The sequence below is a fragment of the Lemur catta genome, chromosome 12 (assembly GCF_020740605.2).
Source record: "Lemur catta isolate mLemCat1 chromosome 12, mLemCat1.pri, whole genome shotgun sequence".
In the NCBI taxonomy this organism is placed as follows: domain Eukaryota; kingdom Metazoa; phylum Chordata; class Mammalia; order Primates; family Lemuridae; genus Lemur; species Lemur catta.
The window spans coordinates 36078164-36102153 of NC_059139.1; the positions used below are offsets into that span (position 1 = coordinate 36078164).

The 23990-nt window shown below is 37.1% G+C and overlaps 1 protein-coding gene across 3 annotated transcripts; it reads left to right on the top strand.

Moving 5' to 3' along the window:
* Positions 1 to 2267: 2267 nt before the first annotated feature.
* GAPT (GRB2 binding adaptor protein, transmembrane) lies at positions 2268 to 6992 on the top strand. Of its 3 annotated transcripts, none has more exons than XM_045565715.1 (2): positions 2268 to 2345; positions 5096 to 6992. In XM_045565715.1, the coding sequence occupies exon 2, from the start codon at positions 5158 to 5160 to the stop codon at positions 5866 to 5868; it is 711 nt and encodes a 236-aa protein (XP_045421671.1). In that variant the 5' UTR covers positions 2268 to 2345; positions 5096 to 5157; the 3' UTR covers positions 5869 to 6992. The 3 variants fall into 3 exon arrangements, with proteins under 3 accessions (XP_045421671.1, XP_045421669.1, XP_045421670.1); XM_045565713.1 differs by having other exon boundaries at positions 2274 to 2345; positions 4994 to 6992; XM_045565714.1 differs by having other exon boundaries at positions 2276 to 2345; positions 4997 to 6992.
* The last annotated feature ends 16998 nt before the right edge of the window (positions 6993 to 23990 follow it).

Below are 23990 nucleotides of genomic sequence, written 5' to 3' on the forward strand. Positions count from 1 at the left end.
CACAAACATTTGTCCATGTCTACTATCGGTAATGTTACTCAGTTCAAGTATTTGAAAAAGGACATGTTTAAAATAAATAGATACTAACCACGCAAAAGAAATTGCTAGGAATTTAATTCACAAGTAAAGTGGTTGCTATCATCAGTTAATAGGAGAGGTAGATTTACTTGGATAAACTATCCAGTCCAAATTACCCTATAGAACATAAATTACTTCCTAAGCCCTTTACTATCAAAACTATATAATTGTAGAAGAAAAAGCAGAAAAAGGAAACCAAGACATAATTGCTGTGTTGAAAAAGGAACTATAAGACAAAAAAAATGTGCCTTGCTAGGCCAAAGATTAGAAAGTAGGAAAGCATAGAATTCAAGACATAGAACCTAATCCATACAAATGCTAATTATATAATAATTCTATTTTGAATTTATATAGCATTTCTTCTATAAACTAGAAGAATGGTCACATTTATTATCTTAAAAATTTCCTATTTGAGTAAGGTGCCAGCCAATCTCTCTCCATTTTATTTATCCATAGAAAACCTTAAGTAATAAGGGGTTGAACAACTTTCCTAAGTACAAAGGGCAAAATCTGCATGAACACCCAGTTGTCCTGACTTCTAGAGTAAATCCCATAATTTTACACAGATATTATATTTATTGTATTATGTGTAGGTTGTGTGCACAGGCAGGTGTGTGTGTGTGTGTGTGTGTGTGTGTATTATTCAGAGGGGTGGCTAATATTGCAGTTAAATATACTGGTGAGACTGTATAGCACATCAAGTTCGGAGCTTTACAACTTCATAACTTCCTTCACTATGGGATCTTTTCCTACAACATTCCTATTCTGTCTTGGTTAACTCCTTCTTATTCTATGAGGCTTAGCCTGGATCTCAACTTCCCTGAGCCCCTGAGCTGGATGCCTCTTTTGCTTGCCCGCACTGTCCTTGACCATAACCATGTCCTCCTTGGCCACGTTGATCTGAAATGATCTGTGGATACAGCAGCCCCTCTGCTAGACTACTTGCTGCAGGGAGCTTATTCGCTGTTGCATCCGTGTCACTTCGCACAATGCCTGCCACAATGTCAATGCTCAATACATTGGCATTGATAATATATGCCGTTCTTCCAATGCCCAATAGGTATTTCAGAAACTAAATCCTTTTATTTTAAACCACCTTATACAAAGTTAATCCTCTATGGTTAAAAATGTTCCGGCACAATTTAGAAAGGCAAAATTTCCATTTCTTTTTCATCTCATCTGTCCAATTCATCTATACTCTGTCTAATTCAGCATTTCCCACTTTCGTATTCCATGAAGCTTGACTCTGAGAGATGCTGTCAATAAGTTCTATGTGGTTCCATGTGGAAAACATGTTATTCACCCTAGCAAGGCAGGAAGTATAGTGGTTTGGAACACAGGTGCTGGGGGCAGACTGCAGGCTGTGAGAGGCAAGTGATTATTTTATTTCTCTGTGCTTCCATTTCCACCCCTGTAAAATAGGACTAATAACAGAGTTTCTCCCTCCTAGAGTTGTTGTCAAGATTTACTGAGTATTACACAAAAGGCTTAGAATATGTATTAAGTGCTAAGTACCAGCTGACTAGTATTATTAAGCAAAATTGAACAATTTTCTTTCTTATTTAGCTTGATTTTGTTGCTTGCTGTAGGACTGCTGGGACTTTAATATGCTGATAAGCCTATGAATCTCCAGGTAAGCAGTATTTCCCAAATTAATTTAATGGAAGGCCTACTAGCATATCCCAGAAGTTGTGAACCTCAGAATACACTTTAGGAAACTCCCATTTAATAAATTTGAAACAATACTAACATTTTCTAAACCAAAATTAGGACATTGGTTTGACAAGCGTGGATGTAACTTGTGGGCATTGGTGCATGATATTTGAAGCGAGGACTGTTCTAGCAATCATACTAACAAACAAACAAAAAGAAACCCAAGACCTATGTGTGACTACACTTAGAAATATTTCTTTACTAAAAAATTCAAAGTGCAAGTGAAATGACTTTTATTGATTCTAAGGTGAGGACTGCAAATATTGCTCAAATAAAAACCCATTTTCTGATACAGCTGAAAAATTGTTACTCGTTAAAACATAAAGGGCCAAACTTCCTTATTCAAAGATTCTTGCCAGTTATCTTACTTCTGGTGCATCTGATAAGAACTTCCTCTAGAGCCAGGAAACTTTGCAAGTATTAGAAAACCTGAAAGAAGGAGTTAAGAAGGAAGTGACTGACCAAAGTGTAAAAGAGGAACAAGTTCTCAACCAGAGCAGGTTTAAAACATAAGCAAAAGAACAAAAGGGCGAGCTTGGCACATGAATCTTGTGGTAAGTTACAACCTAATTTAAGGCGTTTGGGCAATGAAAAACTTTTAGAAACATGTTTGTCTTTAATTGATCAATGATTTTTTTTTTATCTTGTCAAATAGAGTTTTCAGAAAAAATTGCCATGGGTAGCCATAGGGGAAAAAGCTGATTTACAAACTGAGAATGATGTTACGGTTTCTTTATGAGTATATATGCTCATAAGTATATGATTATGCTGTGCTGTCACCTTGTTTGCAAACAGAAAGCCATTATCGTATTTGAAAGTTTATCAATAATTTGTGATTTTAAGAAAAATGGTTATTAGGTAACCTGTTGGAATTGCTTTCCAATATGAAAACAGAGTCTTACTTGACATTGGACAAAGGGAAACTTATTTAGGTGTTAAGCCATATTTCAAGGGCTATTGTTTAAAATATACTTTTCATTATAGTAGGTCTTTGTGTATGTCTCACAGGGTTTTCCCTATAATGTTATTTTCAAGAAAGGGAAAGGATGCATTTCCTGTCCTGTAAAAAGTCTTCTTGTCTTTATCTCATTGAATACCTCTTAGACAAACAATTTTAACATTTAATGTCTACTCTAACAGGATAACATAGATCGTAAAAGTAAATTCTCCTCTTGGAAATTAAGAGGGCAATTTATTACCTTATCCTCAGTTGCAGAGGCAGCCATAGTTAGCCTTCTCCAACTCTCACCCCCACTTCTGTTGCAGGCCTAGTGCTTTTTAAAAAGTTCATTAATTTCCATCAATATTTGAAGTTTCTTTTGTAAATTTATTTCAAGTATTCTGATAAATAATTTCTGAAATAAATAATCATTTATACCACAAAATATCTTAAATATTATTCATTCTTATCTGTTGCAGAAAGGAAATGGGTCCTAATGGTTAAAGTCATTTGCCAGAGTTTTGCGCTTGAATGCAAGCGTAGTGTCTGGCCTTCTAGAGGAGGGACCCTACTGATTGCAAATCTTATGTGGTGGACGATACCATTCTCAACCACAGCATTACTCCCAAAAGTTTCAAGGAAATTAAAAGGTGTCTAGATCTGGGTTGCCTGTGCCAATATTTTTATCAGATAAATTTTATAAATTAACTACATATCATATTCAGTTTCGTAATGTGAAATGCCAAACTGAAAATTTGCACATTGATATATTCTAACCTTGAACAAATTTATAAAAGTTCACAAGTGTACATGAATACTCAGTGAGAGCAGGGCACCACTTTGTGGGGTTTCGTTTTTTCTCTTTATCATTACTATCGCTATCCTGTGAGCAGATTGCTGCATTCATTAACAAATATTCAATAAATTAGTTATTCTGTGCCTAGTGCTGATGTTGGCAACACAAAGATAAATAATATATGGTTCCCAGCCCTCAAGAACCTCAGAGCTAATCACACTGTACAAATTTAGTGATAGATGCACCTGATAGCCATTTACAGATATTTGGGTAAATATCATCTTGGGGAAAATTTTACTTGAATCCTCATTCAGTCACAGCTTAATTGTTGAGAAAGTTACCTAACCTCTGTAATTCTCTCCTCTCATCTATAAAATGAGGATAACAATTGTACCCACTTCATATGCCGGCTGTAAGATTAAATGAGATAACCCATATAACAGTGTTTAGAAGTTGGCCCCAAATAAGCTCTTAACTAAATATTGTTGATGACAACATTCAGTAGATGGTAATAGCCATGCCACAAGCACTATTAAAACTATTGGTTGTAACTATTTCAGTGTCTAGACTAAAAACATACAGTAATAATCTTTTGTTGATAAAATTATAATAGAACATGCAGCCTAGTTGAACAATTCTCCTTTTTTCCTCCTTGCTATCTTAAAGCATCATCAGAAAACAATCTAAAATAATCTTGAATGAAAGTAAGTTGCTGAAAGTTGGGAGAAGACCTGTGATAGAAAGGCTTTCAAAAATATTTTGTTTTACTTTAAAATTCTCTTTCCATGTTCTAAGTATAAACTATACCCTTTCGAAGACATATCTTGAGTTTTAATATAGAGTCTTAAGAAATAAGATGCTGAACTTTGGAGTCATTTTTAACTCTAATCCTTCATTCAATAAATATTGACTGAATGAATGTCTTTTCTGTGCTGGGTGTTATGCTATCTTCTAAAACTATAAAAATGAAAAGACCTGACCCTGCCCACCATTTAACCAAGTAAGAAGACATACAATTCCCTGTCATTTAGGTTACCATGTTATAATACAGAATGGACTCTTTAATATGGGATTACAGAGGTAGGAGTGATTAAGAAAAAGACATCAGTCTCTGTCCCCTCTAAAGAAGGGTAGGCAAGGCTTCACAGAGGAGCTACAAGGTAATGGAAATGTTTGCACGTGTATGCCCTTGTCTCATTCTTTCTATTGCATTCAGAACATTATCTTTCACTTGAAAATTGTTATTCTTATTATCAAAAACCATGTTGAGATCTAAGTAATAAAACCACTGAGACTTGGGCAGAGACAGGTTCTTCTAACTCTTTTTCTTTCTTCACAACAGCTAGTGTATTCTATATTGAAAGCAGGAACTCACTAAATACTGATGTTTAATGTATTGGTGGAAATTGGTAGATTTTTAGTTATGCTATGTAATAAATATGCAATTAATATATTTTTAATTTTAGCAGGTTTCTGAATGGCAGATCATTCAACCTCCCTTTTCTTGAGTTTTCTACTGTGCTATTATCTTCCACTCATTTCTGCTTCATTTTGTGATTCATTGACAGAAAAGGAACTGGAAAGGAATAAAATCCCCCCTGATACGGTACAATTATACATTAACGGTTGTATGGTGAACAGCATCACATACAAAGAGAGCCATCTTCCTGAAATAAGTTTACACAATCTCTCCTCCAGTTGCATCAGAAGTTTACCAGATAATGTTCTTCCAGATCTGAAAAAGAAATGCCTACAAGAGCTTCCAAACTCATTTTTGAACAATACTAGGCTACAAGGAATTACACTGGTCTGTACCTGTGAATTCATTAAGGGCAACACCAAACCGCTAAACAGCATCGTTTGTGCAGAAATGTTGAAAAGCTGTGGAAATACTTCAGCGGCCATTACTGTAGGAATTTCCCTTCTTTTACTCGTGATGATTTGTGGAATTGGGTGTGTCTGGCACTGGAAACACCATGAGACCACACGATTTACCTTACCGAAGTTTTTGCAAAGAAGAAGCAGCAGGAGAAAAGACTATACTAAAACATTCTCCTGGAGTCCCCATATTATTGGCTTATGGCGTAAAACCCCAGCTGCAACCCGAGACCAGAGATCTGCTGCTGCAGGAACTGACGTGCAGGAGAACTATGAAAATGTGGAAGCAGGTCCTCCCAAAGCTGACACAGAAACTGATAAGGAACTGTATGAAAACACACGGCAGTCTAACTTCGAGGAGCATATCTATGGAAATGAGACATCCTCAGACTATTATGACTTCCAGAAGCGTTGTACTTCTGAAGTTCCTCAAGAGGAAGATATATACATTCTCCCAGATTAACGTTAGCTTTTCAAAATACTGAGTGTTGTTATTAGAGGATAAATATTCACTGTGACTTTTATTGTACTGATGCCTTTAGCAATCAAGTTCTGATGAAATCGGACGGTCTCTCCTTTATCTGCACCTTTCTCAATTCTCTCTGTGTCACTGTGGATTAATTCTAGATCTCTTCTCCCCTTCCTTGCCCTGGATTAAATCTGCATTATGCTATATTGATTCTTCCTTCTAAATGTTGTCTGTTATCTCTTTCTTTTATCTCTACCTTCACTATCTTTTTCTGACTCAGAATTATTGTCACAGTCTCCTAAGTGGTCATCCTGTCTCTAGTTTCTACCTACTCAATCAATTTCCCATGATACTGCCAGATTTATCTTCAGAAAAATGGCCACATTACTTTATTGCTTAAAACCTTTTAATACCTCATCTTTGCAAAAGACATAACTCTTATAAATCTAACTCTGGAATTCATGATTTTCCACAGTTGATTCCAATTCACTTTTCCAATAACTTCTCCTACTAATAATCCTTGACTGCTCTGCTTTCATCAGAATCATCTGGAAACCTGCTAAAGCCATCCCTCCTCTACAGCTTTGCTCGTCTGCCCCTCTTTCAAGCCTGCCTAAGATCAGAGCTTCTTCAGCAAGTCTTTTGAATCATTCCAAACCTGCATTTCCCTTTTTCTTTTCTGATATCTTATAGCTTTTGCTGCCTCTTCAATCTGTAGAGCATTTAAACATTCGAATGTTTTTGTCATGACATTTTATTACTTAACTTCATATGTCTTAAACAACCAGCTAAACAGAAAGGAATTGCCTCATAGTCATATTTTTAGCCCACATGTCTACAATATTTCATGAGGCACTAAATACTTACTCAATTGACAAGAATTGAATTGTACATTGTCCTAAGTAGTTTTGAGAAAAAAAAATCTAATAAATCTATCCATTATTCATCCATCCCAGGAATACTTACTGAGTATCTTCTATCTGCTTGTGCACCTGGGGGACAGAGTTTGGGGGTACAAAAGCAAAAAGAGAGACATGGTCCTGAACACATACCATCCATTAGGAAGGAAAAGACAATAAACAAATAAACAAATAAATCCTATGCTTTTTATGAAGCTATGATATGTCCTCTTTAAATCCATCCACTCTTTTATATGCAGCTCTGAATTGCTCTGGCCTGAAACCACAAACATTTGTTTTGCCAGGTGGATCCGTTTTAGGCTCTACCAATAGGGGGCGCTCAGGAAGATCGGAAGACAATAGTGAGCAAAAGGGACTTGTTCCTTCTTGTTTTCCTTGTCTCCAGCTGGTGCTGTTGCCATGTAATTCACCCCAGCATCACTGGTTCTTTGCAGTTTTCTAGATTCTTCCTTCACTCCCAGAACCAGCTTCATTGCATCTTGCCAGGAGTGCCAGCACGAGCCAGGCAGCACCCTCCCTTAGACTCCGAGGACCCGCTCCTAGACCCTGTCCTCCAAGCTCTCCAGGTACCAGCAGGAGACAAGAGTCCTGTGTCGCAGCTCTGCAGGGCTCCTCCTCTGAGGTCTGATAACCTCGCCCTAAGGATGGCAGCCGCTTCCCACAGTAACTATCTCTTGGTACCTGTGTCCCCTTTTTGTTTGTCAATATCCATTTAGCTAATTTTCTATATGAAATTATCTCTGTTAAAACAAACAGATGGTTTCTATTTCCCCAAGTGGACCCTGTATGGCACATATGAAAATGGCAGTAGGTGCTTTAAAAAAAGAAACAAAGCTTTCTGCTTCTGAGAGCAGTAGGGTTGGGTAGGGAAGAGGATTTTAATTTTAATAAGATAGTCAATGGAGGCCTCTCTAAAGACACACTTAAGCTGAGACTTGAGGGTTAAAAAGGAGCTATCTGTGTAAATGAGATGGGCCGGGTGTTAAGGATGCGACCAGCCTGTTTTTAGGGTGTTAAGGATGGGACCTGAAGCACAAACAAATTTATGATGCTCTGGGAACTTAAAGAAAGCCATTGTGGCTGGAGCTTCCCGAGAGAGGATTGGAGTGACTCCCGACAGGTTCGTGAAGGAGGGCATAGAAGACCATGTAACGTCTCATAGTTCTTTCTCTGCCCTCTTAAAGTCTAAAAAGTAAAAATTTTCTGTGAGGGATAAAGATAAGAAAGTTGGTTTGCATCGACCGGGAGCAGCAGGTTGTATATGGGCTATACTAACAGCAAAAGTAATCACGCCTACCACAATTAAGAGGGGAAGGATGGTGGTGGGGGAAGGACCTTAGCATCAGATACACTGAGTATGACTTTGCCATGTACTCACAGGAATGTGGGAGTGGTCACAGCCTGCAACTCGTAGCTAGCCTCGGTAAGGCTCTGTGCCCAGCATTTAGCGAGAATGAACACCTGGCTGCTGGACCTGGCTCTCAGCCTGCAACTTGGAACATTTTGCCACAATCCACCTTCTACCTCTCTTATCAACCTATTATTGATCTCCACAGCAAATGGACCGTCGCTTAGCCCATTGAAAGCCCTGCTTTACAACTGCCCAGTTACTGCTCAGGCCAGATAGAATAGGAGTGGAGAAGACCAAGCACTTAGGTCAGTGGGGAGGTTAGGATGTTGGGCTCCATGTAGGAGAGATAAAAGAAATAAATAAGGAATCAGGAGGTGATGCCTGTATCCACATTGTTATGGACAGGATGTTCGTGTTCCCTGAAATTCATATGTTGAAGCCCTACCTCCCAATGTGAGGGTGATTGGAGGTGAGGCCTTCGGGAGGTAATTAGGTTTAGATGAGGTCATGAGAGTGGGCTTCCCATGATAGGATTAGTTTCCTTATAAGAAGAGAACAGAGAGTTTGTGTCTTCTCAGCCTCCAGAACTGTGAGGAAAAAACATTTGTTGTTCTAGGCACAATGTCTGTTGTTCCAGGTGGTATTATGTTATAGCACCCAAATAGACACATTTTTAACTGCTATTCTAAGCCATAATAACTGCTCTTTTTTTAATTCACAGGGTGATAATTTCAATATCTACTATTTAGTGTTTATCTTACATGATCACTTTGTGGCATTATACTCTCGCTCTCTCTTCTTCCGCCTTAGGCACCTTGGAAGCGTCCCTTTACCTTGTACAACCTTCAGTGTAGCTGCTCTTTGTGGTCTCTCCTGGGCTCCCTGCTGCTTTTCATATCACTCTTTGCCTAGATGATCTAGACTTTCATACTTGAACTCTCCTGCTCCAATGTCTTGTTGAAGCATTTCACCCACATAGCTCAGCATCTACTGCTAATTTGTATCTAATGTCCTTCAAACGTCTGAAATTCAACATCAGCCAAACTCATGGATTGGGGTCAAGGTTGGGGTGTCACTCGGGAATAGGGATCGAATTAGTGGTGAAATAGAATACTCAGACATGAAGAAGGCTACCCATTGCATAGATTACTTGCTAATAATGTTTTAAGAATGGACAGTTCAAAAAATGTTCCAGTGTCAAAAACATCACCCTCAAATTATTATGTTATCAATATACCATGTACAGTAGTCCCCGTTATCCACAGGAGATAAGTTTCAGCACCACCAGAGGATGCCTGAAACCACAGATAGTACCGAACCCTAAAACATTATGCTTTTTTCTATACATACATACCTATAATAAAGTTTAATTTATAAATTAGGCACAGTTAGGAATTAACAAAAATAACTAATAATAAATGGAACAATTACAACAATACACTATTCACAATTTCACAGATGGAAGATTCCTTCTTAGCATAGATCTTGGCAACCTCAGCATATGATTTTTTTTCTCTCCTTATTAAGTCAAGAACTTTCACCTTTCACGAGGCATTTGATGTCTTTTCTTAGGCATATCCAAATTGCCAGCATCACTACTCTTGCACTTTGGGGCCATTATTAAGTAGGGTGACTTGAACACAAGCCCTGCCAAACCCTGACAGTGGACTTTACAACTGAGCCTGCTATTGAGCAAACAGTGGGCGAGGGAACACCTGCAGCGTGGGAACACCGGACAGAGGATGATCCACATCCCGGGTGGGATGGGGCAGGACAGCACAAGATTTATGAATTGTTTATTTGGAATTCTATTCCATATGTACAGACCACGGTTGACCGCTGGTCACTGAAGTCTCAGATGGGTGAAACCTCAGATAATGGGGAGGGGGGGCTGCTGTACTGAGTAGCTGCATCTTCAACATCAATGCCTGGCCCAAACAAATAAGGTTCATCCCTGTGATTCCCAGTCCCTGAAGCCAGATGGTGTCACATTTGGAAAACAACATGTCATTCCTGCTCTTCCCTGCCTTCTGAGTGATGAGTTCTAAACACTGTGTATATGGTAGAAAGAAGGGGCCCAGGGCCCCCTAGACAGAAGCTAGAGGACTTGTTTGATAACTATAGGTGCATGGCTTAGTAGTGCCATTTATTTTATTTAATTAACAGTTTTATTTACTACTTATATTTTAAATCTTGTCAGGATAGCTATGTTGAGCTAGACCTAAACATCAATGTTTAATGTAACACATCATTAAAAAAAGGACCAAACCAGGGATTTTAGAATTTGTCCATTTTCGATGAATGACTATTCACTAATATTCTTCTGAAAGATGGGAAGATTGCAAATATATCTTGAATGTGAAGCACCTCTGGTAGATGTCCGCAGTGGGATAGACAAGAGGTTGCAGAACATCAAGATCATGAAATTTATAGTAAGTGGCTTAAATAATCTAGTAAGGTAAAGCAATTTTAGTCCTCTAACAAATAGTTGTCAAATACCTATGATGTATCAAGCTCTGGGAGGGCACAGGGAATTCAGTAGTGGGTTTGGTGGGTGAAGGGTGGAGAAACAGACACTGTTCTAGCACTCAGAGGGCTCACTGCAAAGGAATTCCAATACTTACAGGGGTTACTAAAATGTGTTGCAATAATGGTATGACAGGAATACATGTGGTATAATGAAAGACTAAAGCCAGGGGTGAGGGTTGAGGAAAGCTTTCCTGCAGAAAGTGACACCTACAGAGACCTGAAGGACAAGTAGGAGGTAGCCAGGCAGAGACTGAGGGAATGGTATTCCCAAAAGAGGAGAAAACATGTGAGGGCCTGGTGCATAGGGTGTGTTCAAGAACCTGAAAGAACAGGAACACCACTTGAGCACAGTGTGTAGAAGGAAAAGGACAAGAGGAAGGAAGTACCTTCTAGGAATGGTCAGATAAAACAGGGTTTTATATAATAGATTAGGGAGTTTGGACTTTATCCTAAGCAATCTGATATTCACGATGTCAGAATATGATCTTAGAAGGCAGAAATAATGCTGATTTTTCCAAAAACTACAGGGTACTGCAAGCAAAGAATTTCTAAGCTGTGATAGGATATGGAAAGCAAGATTCTGAAGTTGAGGATAAAGGACTTGATTTTAAGAAGCACATGTCAATGAATTATAAGATAAACAGTGCTCCCATCATTTTATTAAAGCCTCCACAGCTTTTAATTTAAATTCAGTTCCTGTAGTTTTGCATTTTGAGAGTCTCCCAACAGAGAAGGGAATTAAGCAAATGAGAGAGACTCAAACAAAAGGAAGCACAGTAGATGGTACATTGCAGAATGCAATCAAGGCTGGTGGAGGTGTAACTGTAGCTATTGACCAGTGTTGTTGCCATGGAAACCAAAGCTCAGTGGTCTTGGAGTGCTTTCCCTTTTTAAGGACATAGACTGGCTTTAGTGAATAGCTCAGACTCTGCACATTATGGAAGTTGCATCATCCATTGCCACACTATTCTAAATTCTTGTTAGTGACAGAGACAATGGCTCCCTGGGTCTGAGGTAAACTCCCCAGAAGCTGAGAGGCTGTCAAAGACATAAGATTGAAGCTCAGTGAAGGGCAGTGTTTAGCTGTTGCCTCAGGCCCACTTCCCCAGCTCTACTCTAGGCTAGACTGACATATTAATTGTAAGTGATAGCCAGAATTTAGGAGGAGGAATACAGTGAACTAGATTTGATCTCTTAACATACGATTTTTTTTTTTGAGACAGGGTCTCTGTCACCCATGCTAGAGTACAGTGGCATCATCATAGCTCGGCACAACCTCAAATTTCTGGGCTCAAGTGATCCTCCTGCCTTAGCCGCCCAGGTAGCTGGGACTACAGGTGGGCACCATCATGCCTGGCTAATTTTTTAAAAAAAATTTTGTAGAAATGGGGTCTTGTTATATTGCCCAGGCTGGTCTTGAACTCCTGGCCTCAAGCAATCACCCCGTCTTGGCCTCCCAGAGTGCTGGGATTACAGGCATGAGCCACCACTTCCTGGCCAACATATGATTTTTTTTAAATATCATATTATGAGATTTGAAACTTATCAAACAAATAAATACAAGTTTATGTTTGGTTTTTCTTCCGAGGTATTTCTGAGAAGACTGTAGTCCACATTAAATGCTGTAATTGTAGTGCCTTCCGAGCACCGAGCACCAGACTGAGGCTTTATGTGAACTGTCTTTCTTAGTTTACCAAAAACCGAATCTCAGATGTTGTTAATATCCCCATTTTCCAAATGAGGTGATTGGGACTTAGAGAAGTTAAAAGTTGATCAAAGATCTTAGAGTTAATAAAAAAATTTGAACCCAGTCATGCTGATGAGCATGACCTGCTCAGATTATGTTATTGTAGCATTATTAGTAGATGATAATATCTTCTGTCTTAGTATCATGGAATTTCAGATCTACAAAATAATGTGGAAATCATCTAGGCTAACTCCCTTATTTTGAAAATGAGAAAATGAGCCCCAGAAAGTTAAATGACTTTCCTAATGTCACACAGTGAGTTACAGACTAACCCAGATCAGAATTTAGAGCTGCTGGCTCCAAGGTGATTTTTAATACATTCCTCTGCCTCTCTGTTGACTGTGAAAATACAAAGTGTTTTTGTTTTTGTTTTTGTTTGTTTTTTAACCCAAGTCTTCCTCATAGCATCCCCTGGAGTCCCACTTTATAGGACCTTTGCTTTTTCTTTGTTCTGTTTTAGCTGCATATTCTCTTCTTTGCATCTAGAAATGATGCTGATTTTTCCAAATGTGATGCAAAGATAGGCCTAAGAGAGCAGAGTATACAGATTTCTTAATGCCTGTGGCTTTTGTGTGGCTGCAGCTAAGTAATGAAGGCAATTAATCAGGAGTGGACTGGTGTACAATATGTCCCCTTCTGTCATTATTTCTTAAAATGTACTCCATTGTCATCTTGTCTCATCTGGCAGAATTTGTCTAGACTAGATACACTTTTAACTCAATTATCTGATGTGAGAAAAACATAATCAAAAGAAGAGGAACATTCCTGGTGAGAAGCAGAGGGAGGAAGGGGGGTATGTCAGTGACAACTGCATTGCAATAAGAAGGCTGAAGAGTGTATTCAAATAGCTAGTGACAAAGTAAGTATCCTCTTTGGTCCGGCATGGAAGGGGTCTAGAAGCTATCTTAAGTCTCTTTATTCCAGAAGAAGATCAAGAAGAATATTTCGAAGTACCTAGGCAAGGAAATATCTGGCATTGCATTTCAGGGAGAGTCTCCTTTTAAAATTAAATGATGAAAACACAATAGCAAAGCAGTAATTACGTTTTAACTTGCTAGAACAGCCAATTAAAGCTTAGAGCAAAAGTTTGAACAATGACCAGAAAAATGCACGGGAGAGAGAAAATTTAGAAAAAGGACAAATAAAGAAGTCTTTGATAGAGTTAGAGAGTCACTTTGGTGGTAATCAAAAGAGAGAAAGTTCCATCAAAGATGAAAACTCAGACATCTGCAAGGGCTACGCCGAGCACATACAGTTATGAAACAGGCCTACTGAAAGGCTGTGGTGCCAAGAGACTTGTATGTTGAGCAAGCAGAAAAGTCACTATAGTTGTATTGTCTTTTCAGATATGATGCAAGCCAAACAATAACCAAACATATATGCACCTTCACTCTAAACCAAGATGTAGTTGCTTGTTCCTTCTATTTCTAATGCATCTTGCAGGGCTATGAAAAGGGTAATGTGGCTTTAATTTTACCTTTTAGTAAAAGTCACATCTAAAGAAACATTTGTAGTTCAAAGATACATAGTATTAAAGGAAACCAAAGGGGAAGTGGGACTCCGCTCATTTAAGAATGATTTTCATTTCCTCTTTTAATTAGCTGTGTTGCTTAATATACCAATACTTTCTCTACACATGTTGAAAAGAAAGCTGTGAGGCTTAATTTAGGATGCATCATCTTGGTTGCACGTGGTGGAAAGAAATGAAATCTATAATAAAGTTTGCATGTTTTCAATATACAGACTGAGATCTTACTCTTGCTTCCTTTTCAGAGCCCAGATTAAATCCCAGCTCTTTTATAAAGCCTTCCTCAATACAGCTGTCCAAATGATCTATTCATTTCCTGATTTCTTGCCTTTTCTCTCTATCCATTTATTTATATGTCTAGCTGTCTGCCCACCCAGCAAATATTAATGGAGGGTCTATTAGTTGTTAGGCATTGTGATAGAGACTCAGCAGTGAATAAACACGTACCATGCCCACAGCCTAGATGAAATACCAAAAAATTGCACATAAATAAATGCACAATTGGAAGTATAAATTAATGCTATGAAGAAAAGAACCATGGTTGTATGAAAGATTTTAATAGAGGAACTTGAACTTGACTTATTCAAGCAGTCAGGGCAGGCTACTTAAACTGGATTACTAATGTAAATTATATAAGCAGAATTTACTTAGAAAGAAAACAAGAATTAGTGATTACCTTGCCACAAAGAGGCCCATTATTACAGAACATTATCATTTATGTTGGCTTGTTTACTTAAAAGAGAGGGCAAAATCTCAAATTGCTTTGAAGGGTTTGTAAACTGCTACTAACAATAATTGGAAAGAAACATGAAAATATTAGTCAAGAAAATTTCATAGAGATTAGTGTTCTACATAGGTATGGTATGAACTTAAATATTTCTAGGCAATGTAATAGAGTGGAAAAATAAATGCTATAACATATAGCAGACATATTTTAATCACAACTTTGGTGGATGTTAGCTATGTGACCTTGCAAAAGTTATTTATCTTCTCTGAATGAGAAAGTCCACGGATGACAAGTGGTAATATAAGAACCATGAGAGGTTACTATGAAAATTGAATGAGGTAAGGTGTGAAAGTGCCTCAAACATTAAAGTTATTCAGTAACTAAGATGCATGTAAAACATTAATCTATATTATTTGTCTCAGTTGTACTTCCTACATATTGTTGTTGGACTTATCACTGCTAAGGGCTACCTTTTATGATTTTTATTTGTCAAAGACTTTATGCTTTCAAATATTTTGGTCAATAAAATAAACTTTATTGAATATATAATAATTTTTTACAATCATTCCACTGTAATCAACAATCAGAACTTCTGATCAGCAACAGAACTTCTGATTACACTGACCTTATGAACTTTCACATTAAGAAAAAGAACTGCTTGTACCATTTCCTTTTTTTTTTTTTTTTTCAATTCAAAATAGCTACTCCTTGCCCACATTTCTTTTTTTTTTTTTTTTTTTTTTTTTTTTTTTTTTTTTTTTTTTTTTTTTTTTTTTTTGAGACAGAGTCTCACTTTGTTGCCCAGGCTAGAGTGAGTGCCGTGGCATCAGCCTAGCTCACAGCAACCTCAGACTCCTGGGCTTAAGCGATCCTACTGCCTCAGCCTCCCGAGTAGCTGGGACTACAGGCATGAGCCACCATGCCCGGCTAATTTTTTTTGTATATATATTTTTAGTTGGCCAGATAATTTCTTTCTATTTTTGGTAGAGACGGGGTCTCACTCTTGCTCAGGCTGGTCTCGAACTCCTGACCTCGAGCGATCCACCCGCCTCGGCCTCCCAGAGCTAGGATTACAGGCGTGAGCCACCGCGCCCGGCCGCCCACATTTCTTTTCAGGAAAATCAAGGGCAAGAATGCTGGTCCAAGAGCAAAAGATAAGGGTGGCTAGGCTGGAGATAATGAGATATTATATCTGCCCTTATTTGGACCTCAATGTGATGGCATGAAGTGACCTGTCTTTACCAAGATTGATGATAAGCTATGGAGTTATTAATATTTTTCCCCCACACTGACTTGTTAGTGTGTGTTCATTCACTTGCCTATGAGTAAGGTTGACAGAAGAGGTTGTTGCCTGAGCCTAGATGATTCAGGGTGTCAAAAGTCCCACTTACCCATCCCTCCTGCCTGTCACAGAGTCTGTAAAGCATGCCATTACTGAGTTTTCCTCTGCTGCCGGGAGGCTGGAAGATTTCTTTATTTAAATGTGCATATCTTCATATGATGAGCTCTTAAACCATTATCCACTACTTAATACATTCAAGAATTAGTGTTTCAGGTTGATAACTAGAATTTGGACAAGAAATATCAAACATTTGAGCCACTAATTAACTGCTTTCTTCTAAGACAAGTGGTAGGTTAGTGCAGGAATTCTGGGCGTCTGGTCTGGTTTCAGTGGGAGGATTCAAGATTAGATGGTTTGGGGTAAAAGGATGCCATTGTGGCAGTTAATGGAATGCCCTCATACTGCTTTGAAATTTCAGCCTTTTGATTTCCTGCCTTTTTATCATGTCTGCTTAATTGACAGCATTAGCCCTTGAAATCCCTCTGCACAGTATTAAGCTGAGCATACAGACATGTGAAGCACTAATGTCTGCCCTTGAGGAGTTTACAGTCTGTTGAACCTTATATCATGGGCTAATATTGCCACCCACCTGATAATTTGCATTTTTAAGCCTGCAAGCTCTTGGAGCCCAATATCATTCTAAGTACAACATTCATTGCTTTGAGTTAAAAAATAATAGTGTCCATATACCCGGGACCATTCTAGGCTATAGTGACACAACAATAACGTCAAATGACTCATAACTGACTACAAAGCCACATACACAAACTAACAGTTTAGTTTGATGTAATAAATAATAGCTTCAGTAGAAGTACAGATTAATAGCATGAGCAAAGAATGATCAGGAAACCCAACTCTGCCTGAGAGAGTCAAATGTGTCTTTAGAAGGAAAGTCATGTTGAGCTGAGTTTGGGAGACAAAACAAGACTTTATGACCTTGGAAGTCTCTAGAAATATTAGATAAAAGGTAAATATATTTGATATGAATGATAACCTGAGCATGGCCCCCATGGGGACCCATCAAGGCATCATGAGCGATAAAGAGCAAATTCTGGGCAGCCGGAGATCAGAGGGAGTTTTGATGTTTGGAGAACTCCGAAAGCGAGAAAGAAATCCAAGAAAGAGAGGAAGGAAGCTGGTAAAAGGAAGGTAAATAAAATACCTTTTCTTAGTGTTTTGTAGAAAATCTATGTGTGAGTGAATATAGGAATTTTAAATAGAGGGGATTTAATAAAGAAATTGGTTTCAAAGGTGAGGACTGCAGGAAGAAAAAGAGGGTAAGTTTACCCAAAAGATCAGAGCTGTCAAAATCCAGTCCCTTCTGTACCACAGAGAGATCTAGCTAAATGGAACTGCCAAGAGCCCACAATTACCACGACCCCGAACCTGCTGCTCAGGAAATCAAGCTGTGTGAGCTGGAACACAGGAAGTGACACTCATCAACCACTATTATTGCTGCCATCGCTGCAGGGACGCCCACAGAAAGCAGAACTCATGGCTTCTTACTTCATCCCTCTTTCTAATCTAACAAAAAGCCAACTGGCAAGGGAGTTTGAGAAATGCTGTGTGCAGGTTCCTATCCCCAGTGGTAGAGAGGAGACTATAGAAAAATGATTGTGGAGCCAAGAAGTAATAGACACTATCTAGCAACCACGTGTCTTCTGAATTAAGAATCTCTTGCCCTTACCTCCCTTCTCTCCTCTCTCTAGGCTTCTGTCAACGAAGAGCAACACAGAGGACACACACGCGCACACTTATTTTTATTCTTATCATCACCTACATACATAGTCATGTCTACTTACAGGAAGTTGAAATTGTTGTGAGAATGTACTGGAAATAAATTAAGGAAAGTTTGAATACATAGGAGCGATATAGGCAAGAAGTAAACCTTTCAAAACAAGCAAAGGCTAGTAATGATTATCTCAGAAAAAAAAAAATAGTTTCCTCCATTCCCAATCTCTCTTTTACCAACACAAATAAAAAAACATATCCACTTATTTGATAAATTTATGTTCTGTCTCTCTTTTTAAAATTTTCTAGGTCACTGTATCTACTTAGCTCCCACCATTAAAGACTTGAGTAGAAAATAAGTTGTATTTTTCCAACCCAACAGTCTCTATTAATGAAATGTGACAAAGCTAAACCTAATGAGCAGCTATTCAAGTTGTTCGAATGTGCTCTATTGTACATATTTAGATAGAAAAGTAAGATGCAGCTGCTTCAAAAGAAGATTAAATGGCTAAAGATTAGAGAACAGTGACAACTGGAAAACTCAGTTGGAGAACAATAGATATAGAGCCAAAGAAAGAAGTCTGGGTTTTCAATTTAATTTATGAAAGAGTTCGGCTTTTAGGAATAAATAATTGCATTTGTTGTTATTTAAAAGATTAATTTTTAAAAAGAAATTAAGCTAAAAACAGCAAAATTATTTTGTGCTTTTGCTTTTACATTTCTATTTCCTCAGTGTAACATTAATTTTAAAAGGTCCAGCATGTTAGTGGTACACAATGATACAATATTCTTTAGGGTATATTTTAAATGGTAATTGTTGCCACTTGATTGAAAACCTAGTTTGAGGAATCAGGAGATGAAAGGACTTACGTATAAAGCAAAATTCTTACCCTTACAGTTACTTTGCAACATTATAAAAGCATCCTATAACTACTGGGTACTTGGGAAGGGGGAATTTTCATGGCATTGACTCTTAATAGATATATTTAAGGAATAGTGAGAATCTTATCTTAATAACATCTCTAAATTTCACAAATCCAAGATTGGAGTCTTTCAGAACTTTTTTCTAGCTGTTTCCTCTTCCTGGTATGCTCTTCCCTCAAGTATCCATTTGGACTATTCCATCACTTGCTCATAGCCAGTGGCCCATTGGCTAGACTATTTCATTAATTTTATAATAATAACTAACAATTAGGTAACAGCCAAGAGTCTTGGAACATCAGTTGACTAAAACAGGTGATTTAGTGAGTAAATTTTAAAATTTTAATTGTTATATATTTATAAGGTTCAAAATTCAAAAGGTACAAGAGAAAGCATAGTGAAGTTTTTTTTCTAGCCCCACTGCACTCCTGTTATCTCTTGACACTCACAAAACCAGTGAGCTTAGGGGGCAGAAGTCATACATTAGTGGCGGATCACATTAGCGGAGGAGGAAGCTTAGAGATTATTTCTCTTTTAATAAAAATATAGAGAGTTTACACTATTACATTCCCTTGTGACATGTTACACAATTTAATGGACTATGATATCTCATTTTCTCTCTCATGTGAAAATTACTTAAAAGAAATCTCTGGAGCACCAAGATGCTACATCGTGATGTAGCGGGAATGTTATTTCTTCGGGGAGCAGTGATCAATTATTTAAGGTCTGAGAAGAACACTTCATGGAGGGGGATATGCACAACTATTTGTGTTTGGTTTGATGGTCAATTTATAAAACATAGATTTAATAAATAAAACTTTGTGAAGAATTTTTATAAACATTTAAATATAAATAACACAAATACTTAAATTTCCTTTTAATTTAAACTGAAAATAGAAACTTATTGTGACATTTTTTTGAATCTTCAATCCCCCCTACAAAGACAAAATTTATATACATGCACACACATACAACTCAGCACATCTGTTATTCTACTAATTCTTAAACCTGTTCTACAGTGTCAATGTCATGGGTTTCATTCATTCCTTTATTGTTTCATACTTGATGTTAACATCTTCCTAGGGGTATAGCTATATTAATTTTGATATATACATACAGCTGCAGTAATATTATTTTGATGATTTCTTATAGCTGGAGTTATCTTACCAGATCCAAAAAGAAAATAATACCTTCTCGGAACAGCAAAAGATTTTCATTATCAAGAGATGGAATGAAGAAGTTGAATATTTTTTCCCAAGTGAGCTCCCGTTAGTAGACACATTTTATTTGTTATTTTAGTACCCCTTTTTAAGTCCTCATTCCTGGTATGGATATTATTATTGTCATTATTTTGTCTCCTGTTATCTTCCCCCAAACATAATATACTTTTAAATACTCACTCAGCTAGTATTACATAATCCATTATCTTGTCATTATATTATATGACTAGCCTGTTAGTATTATTAAAAACTGATCTATTTCATTTTAGAATGTTATTGTTATCAATGTTAATATCGATATTGGGGCTTCACCTTCTAGGAGACAAGGAATGGATGAATTCTAGGTAGTTAGCTCTGCTTCTGAAGAACATTGGCTTATTTATTATCCTGGAACAATGTGATATCCATCTCTACCTGGGTTTGATTGTGGCCACTGATTCTGACTACCTGTTTAGTTCCCTCTCCATTTGATTTTTAGATAGTTTCACATGTACCGCTCATTCCTTCCTAGTCTGGTACGGATTCTATTTTTTCCCCAGGATTTCTTGGCTTTCTCCAGGCTTTTCTCCTTATTCTTTTTACTATGAACAGACGGAAGCAAGATCAAGTCTATTCTTTATAAACAGACAGAGACATATAAAGAACTGACATAAAAGAAGACAAAAGAAGTTGAACACCTTTACGTATAGTAGTAACTTTTCTGTGCTTATTAAAATAAGTATAAAACTTGAACATATTCTATCATAGCCACACTTTTTTATACTCTAAACATCTTTTCGTAACATTTATACAAACTACTTTTTTTTTTGGAATGGCATTAGGAAGTCATTGAATTTCACAACAAATGTTCAAATTAATACAACAGCAACTATTATTATTAAAGCTTAAATTATCACAACTTAACCAATGAAATCCCTCTATGCAGGTTCTTTGTCCTTTCAGCACTGCCTTGCTTTTGGGTAATAACTGGACATTTCCAGATATTCTCTAAGACATGGAATTTAGTACCTTCCAATAATATCCTGGTCCTCTTAGTTGAGAACTGTAATAAAATGAAAAAATTGGGCACTAGGATTGCACGAGAATGTTGGTGATGGGCAAAAGTATTTCTTCTGCATCTGATTCATCTTCATTAGTGACACAGGTAAAATATATGTGTGTGTGTATGTGTATATGTGTGCATACATACACTTCTTTTTAAGGCATGAGTTCACACTAATTTTTCTAATTTAAACACATGAAGTTTCATCAACACTAAGACTTCCTTCTACACAAACAGAAAGGACATTTTGATGTTCCAAACCTCATAGATATTATATACTAGAGAAGAAAATTCTTAGGCTAATGATAATTTTCAGCATTTTACAATGTCTCTGCTAAATGATTATGTCTAACCTTAATCCTACAAGCAATTCAATTTCCACAGCTGATGAATTTACAGAATGCATTTTCCCAGAATCTCAATTCCCACCATTAAGGCCCTCATGGGTGGCCCCTGTGCAGTTGTACCAGGCCTCCCAATCAGAAGAGCCCCACGCTTGGTTTAATCTCTTTTGCAGCTGTTCTGAAAATCTCAATCATTTTTGAAAAAGAAGCTCATTTTCATTTTGCACTTGGCTCTGCACATTTATCCCACGTCCCGCCTATAATGCAGGAACTGTTAGATTAGAATTTAAGGTCCTGATTCCTTTACCTTTCTATGCATCCCTAGCAAGGGACAAATTCTTAGCATGTCCCCTTCCAAATAATTACAAATTATATTAAATCCCAGAGACACAATTTCCCACTATGATTCAAATGTTATATAAAATGTCTCATCACAGACTGAGGAAAACCAGCCTATAATTAGTACTTTAAACATTTGACTGATCATTAAAAATCTCTGGAAGACTTAAAACTGTGAATTTCCGGGCTCCTTTGTAGATTGAATCCAAAATCTTTTAGGCTATAACAGAGAAATCTGTATTTTTTTTTAAATCTCTATTTTTTTTCTTTGTTTGTTTTTAACTGGTTGGGAGCATGAAGCAAAAGGCTTAATTAGGCTGTTGAGATTCATAGTGTGAGAGGCTTGTGTTACCAAATTTAGTTCTGTTAGGTATTAACCTGATATGGTTTCTGCCTGTTTCTAATCAACCGGCAGGGTACCCGCCAGGAAGAAACTATTAAGTACTACCCTATCCACTGTGGATGTGAGACCTCTTAGTGCTCATCTAGCACTTACAGGAAAATGTTGGCAGAATAAATAATTGCTGATTTCTAATTTTATTACTCCTCCCCCCATTTGTTTCTCTATTTCCTATAGTGATTATTTGGGCTCAATTCATTATAACTTATTCCCCTTTCTCTTTCCTGCATCTGATCTTAATTACAGCTGATACTATCTCTGCTCAGCCTTGTCATTTCTGTGGGAGAAAGAGACAGAAGGTAACAGCCAAGCAAAAGCAGAAGTACCATCTTTATATGGACACCTGTGAAGTTTTTGGTTCTCTGCTGACACTTACTCTGCATATTCACCACACAAGGATGGATTATTTCCTCCTGTGCACTTTCATTTAGATAGACAGCCTAGGGTATGTGAGTTTTTCAAGGAACTACGGCCTTTAGACAAACAGTGAAGAAAAGAAGTTTTGACTTTAAATTCACCAAATAAAACTGCAAAATCAAAATTCGTAAGTACTAATTAAGTGTATATTACATTTACTTGTTAATTTGAATAATCACAAAACTTTCATTACCTTTGGAAATAATTTGTAGGGTAGCTTTTCCTTATCTTCCAAGAATCCCTAAGTTTACATGATGATTACTGAGAAAGCATAGCTAAATGTGAACTAAATGCATTATCCATAGCCAAAAATTTCAAAAACAAAATTATAAAATTCATTTCAATTTTTTTAATTCAAAAAATTTATTTAGGGACACAGGAACCAACTGAAAGAGCTTCAGTGACAAAACAAGAAATTTGAACAAAATGAAATAGTATTACATTATAATCTAAAGTGTAAAATAAATAGCTACTCATAAATTCCTAAGTGGATTAACAAAATGTGGTATATATCTACCATGGAGTACTACTCAGCCATAAAAAGAAATGAATTAGTGTTCTTTTCAACAATATGGATGGAACCGGAGACCATTATCCTAAGTGAAGTATCTCAGAAAGGGAAAAACAAACACCACATGCACTCTCTAATAAGCTGGAACTAATTGATGGTCACAGAGGGAAGTAAAAGTAATTGGAAATCAAGAAGGGGGAGGAGGGAGGAGGGGAGTAAAAACCTACTTAACAGGTGCAATGAACATTATTCAGGTGATGGGCACACTAAAAGCCCAGACTCAAGCATTATAAAAGCTATCCATGTAACAAAAACATTTGTACCCCTTTAATATTTGAAAAAAAATTTTTTAAATAAATAGCCATGAGTCCATACTGACATAAATAAGTCATTGAATAAAAAATTTAAATATATTTATTGTGGGATGTGGGTAATTTTAATACGTCTAGTGTAATATGTGGACACACCAAACTTTAGAATGTTAAAAGTCCACTAGGGTCTTAAAACATCCCTGTTAGGGCAAACTTCTATTAGGTTCACCCTAAGGCTTTAATACAAGTCTGGAAAGTCAGATTATAGTTGACCTAGTAAACAATTATCACAACCTGCTATGTTATAGTGGTAATTCCAAAAGTTTTGCTAAAACAAAATCTTATGCAATACCCAATAGTTTAATTTTTAATATAAAAAATAAGTAAATGGATAGACAAAAAGATTGAGAGAAAGAGAGAGAGAAAGGGAGAGAGAGAAAGAGAAAAAGAAAGGAAGGGAAGATGAGATGAAAGGTAGCAGAAATTCTTTGCCCCTTACCCACCTCAGCAGCCCTAAGCAGCTCTGCAGAACTCTGATCTCCTGTGGAATTCAGTTTGTAAGTTTTTGATATAGTGGCAAAAGCTGAACCTTTGAAGGCAAGCCATAGAGTTGGAGATACTAATATAGCACAGTATCCAGGATATATAATAAAATCTTACAGCTCAATAAGAAGACAAAAATCCCAAATAAAAAATGGCAAAAGATATGAAGAGATGGTTCACCAGAGAAGATATA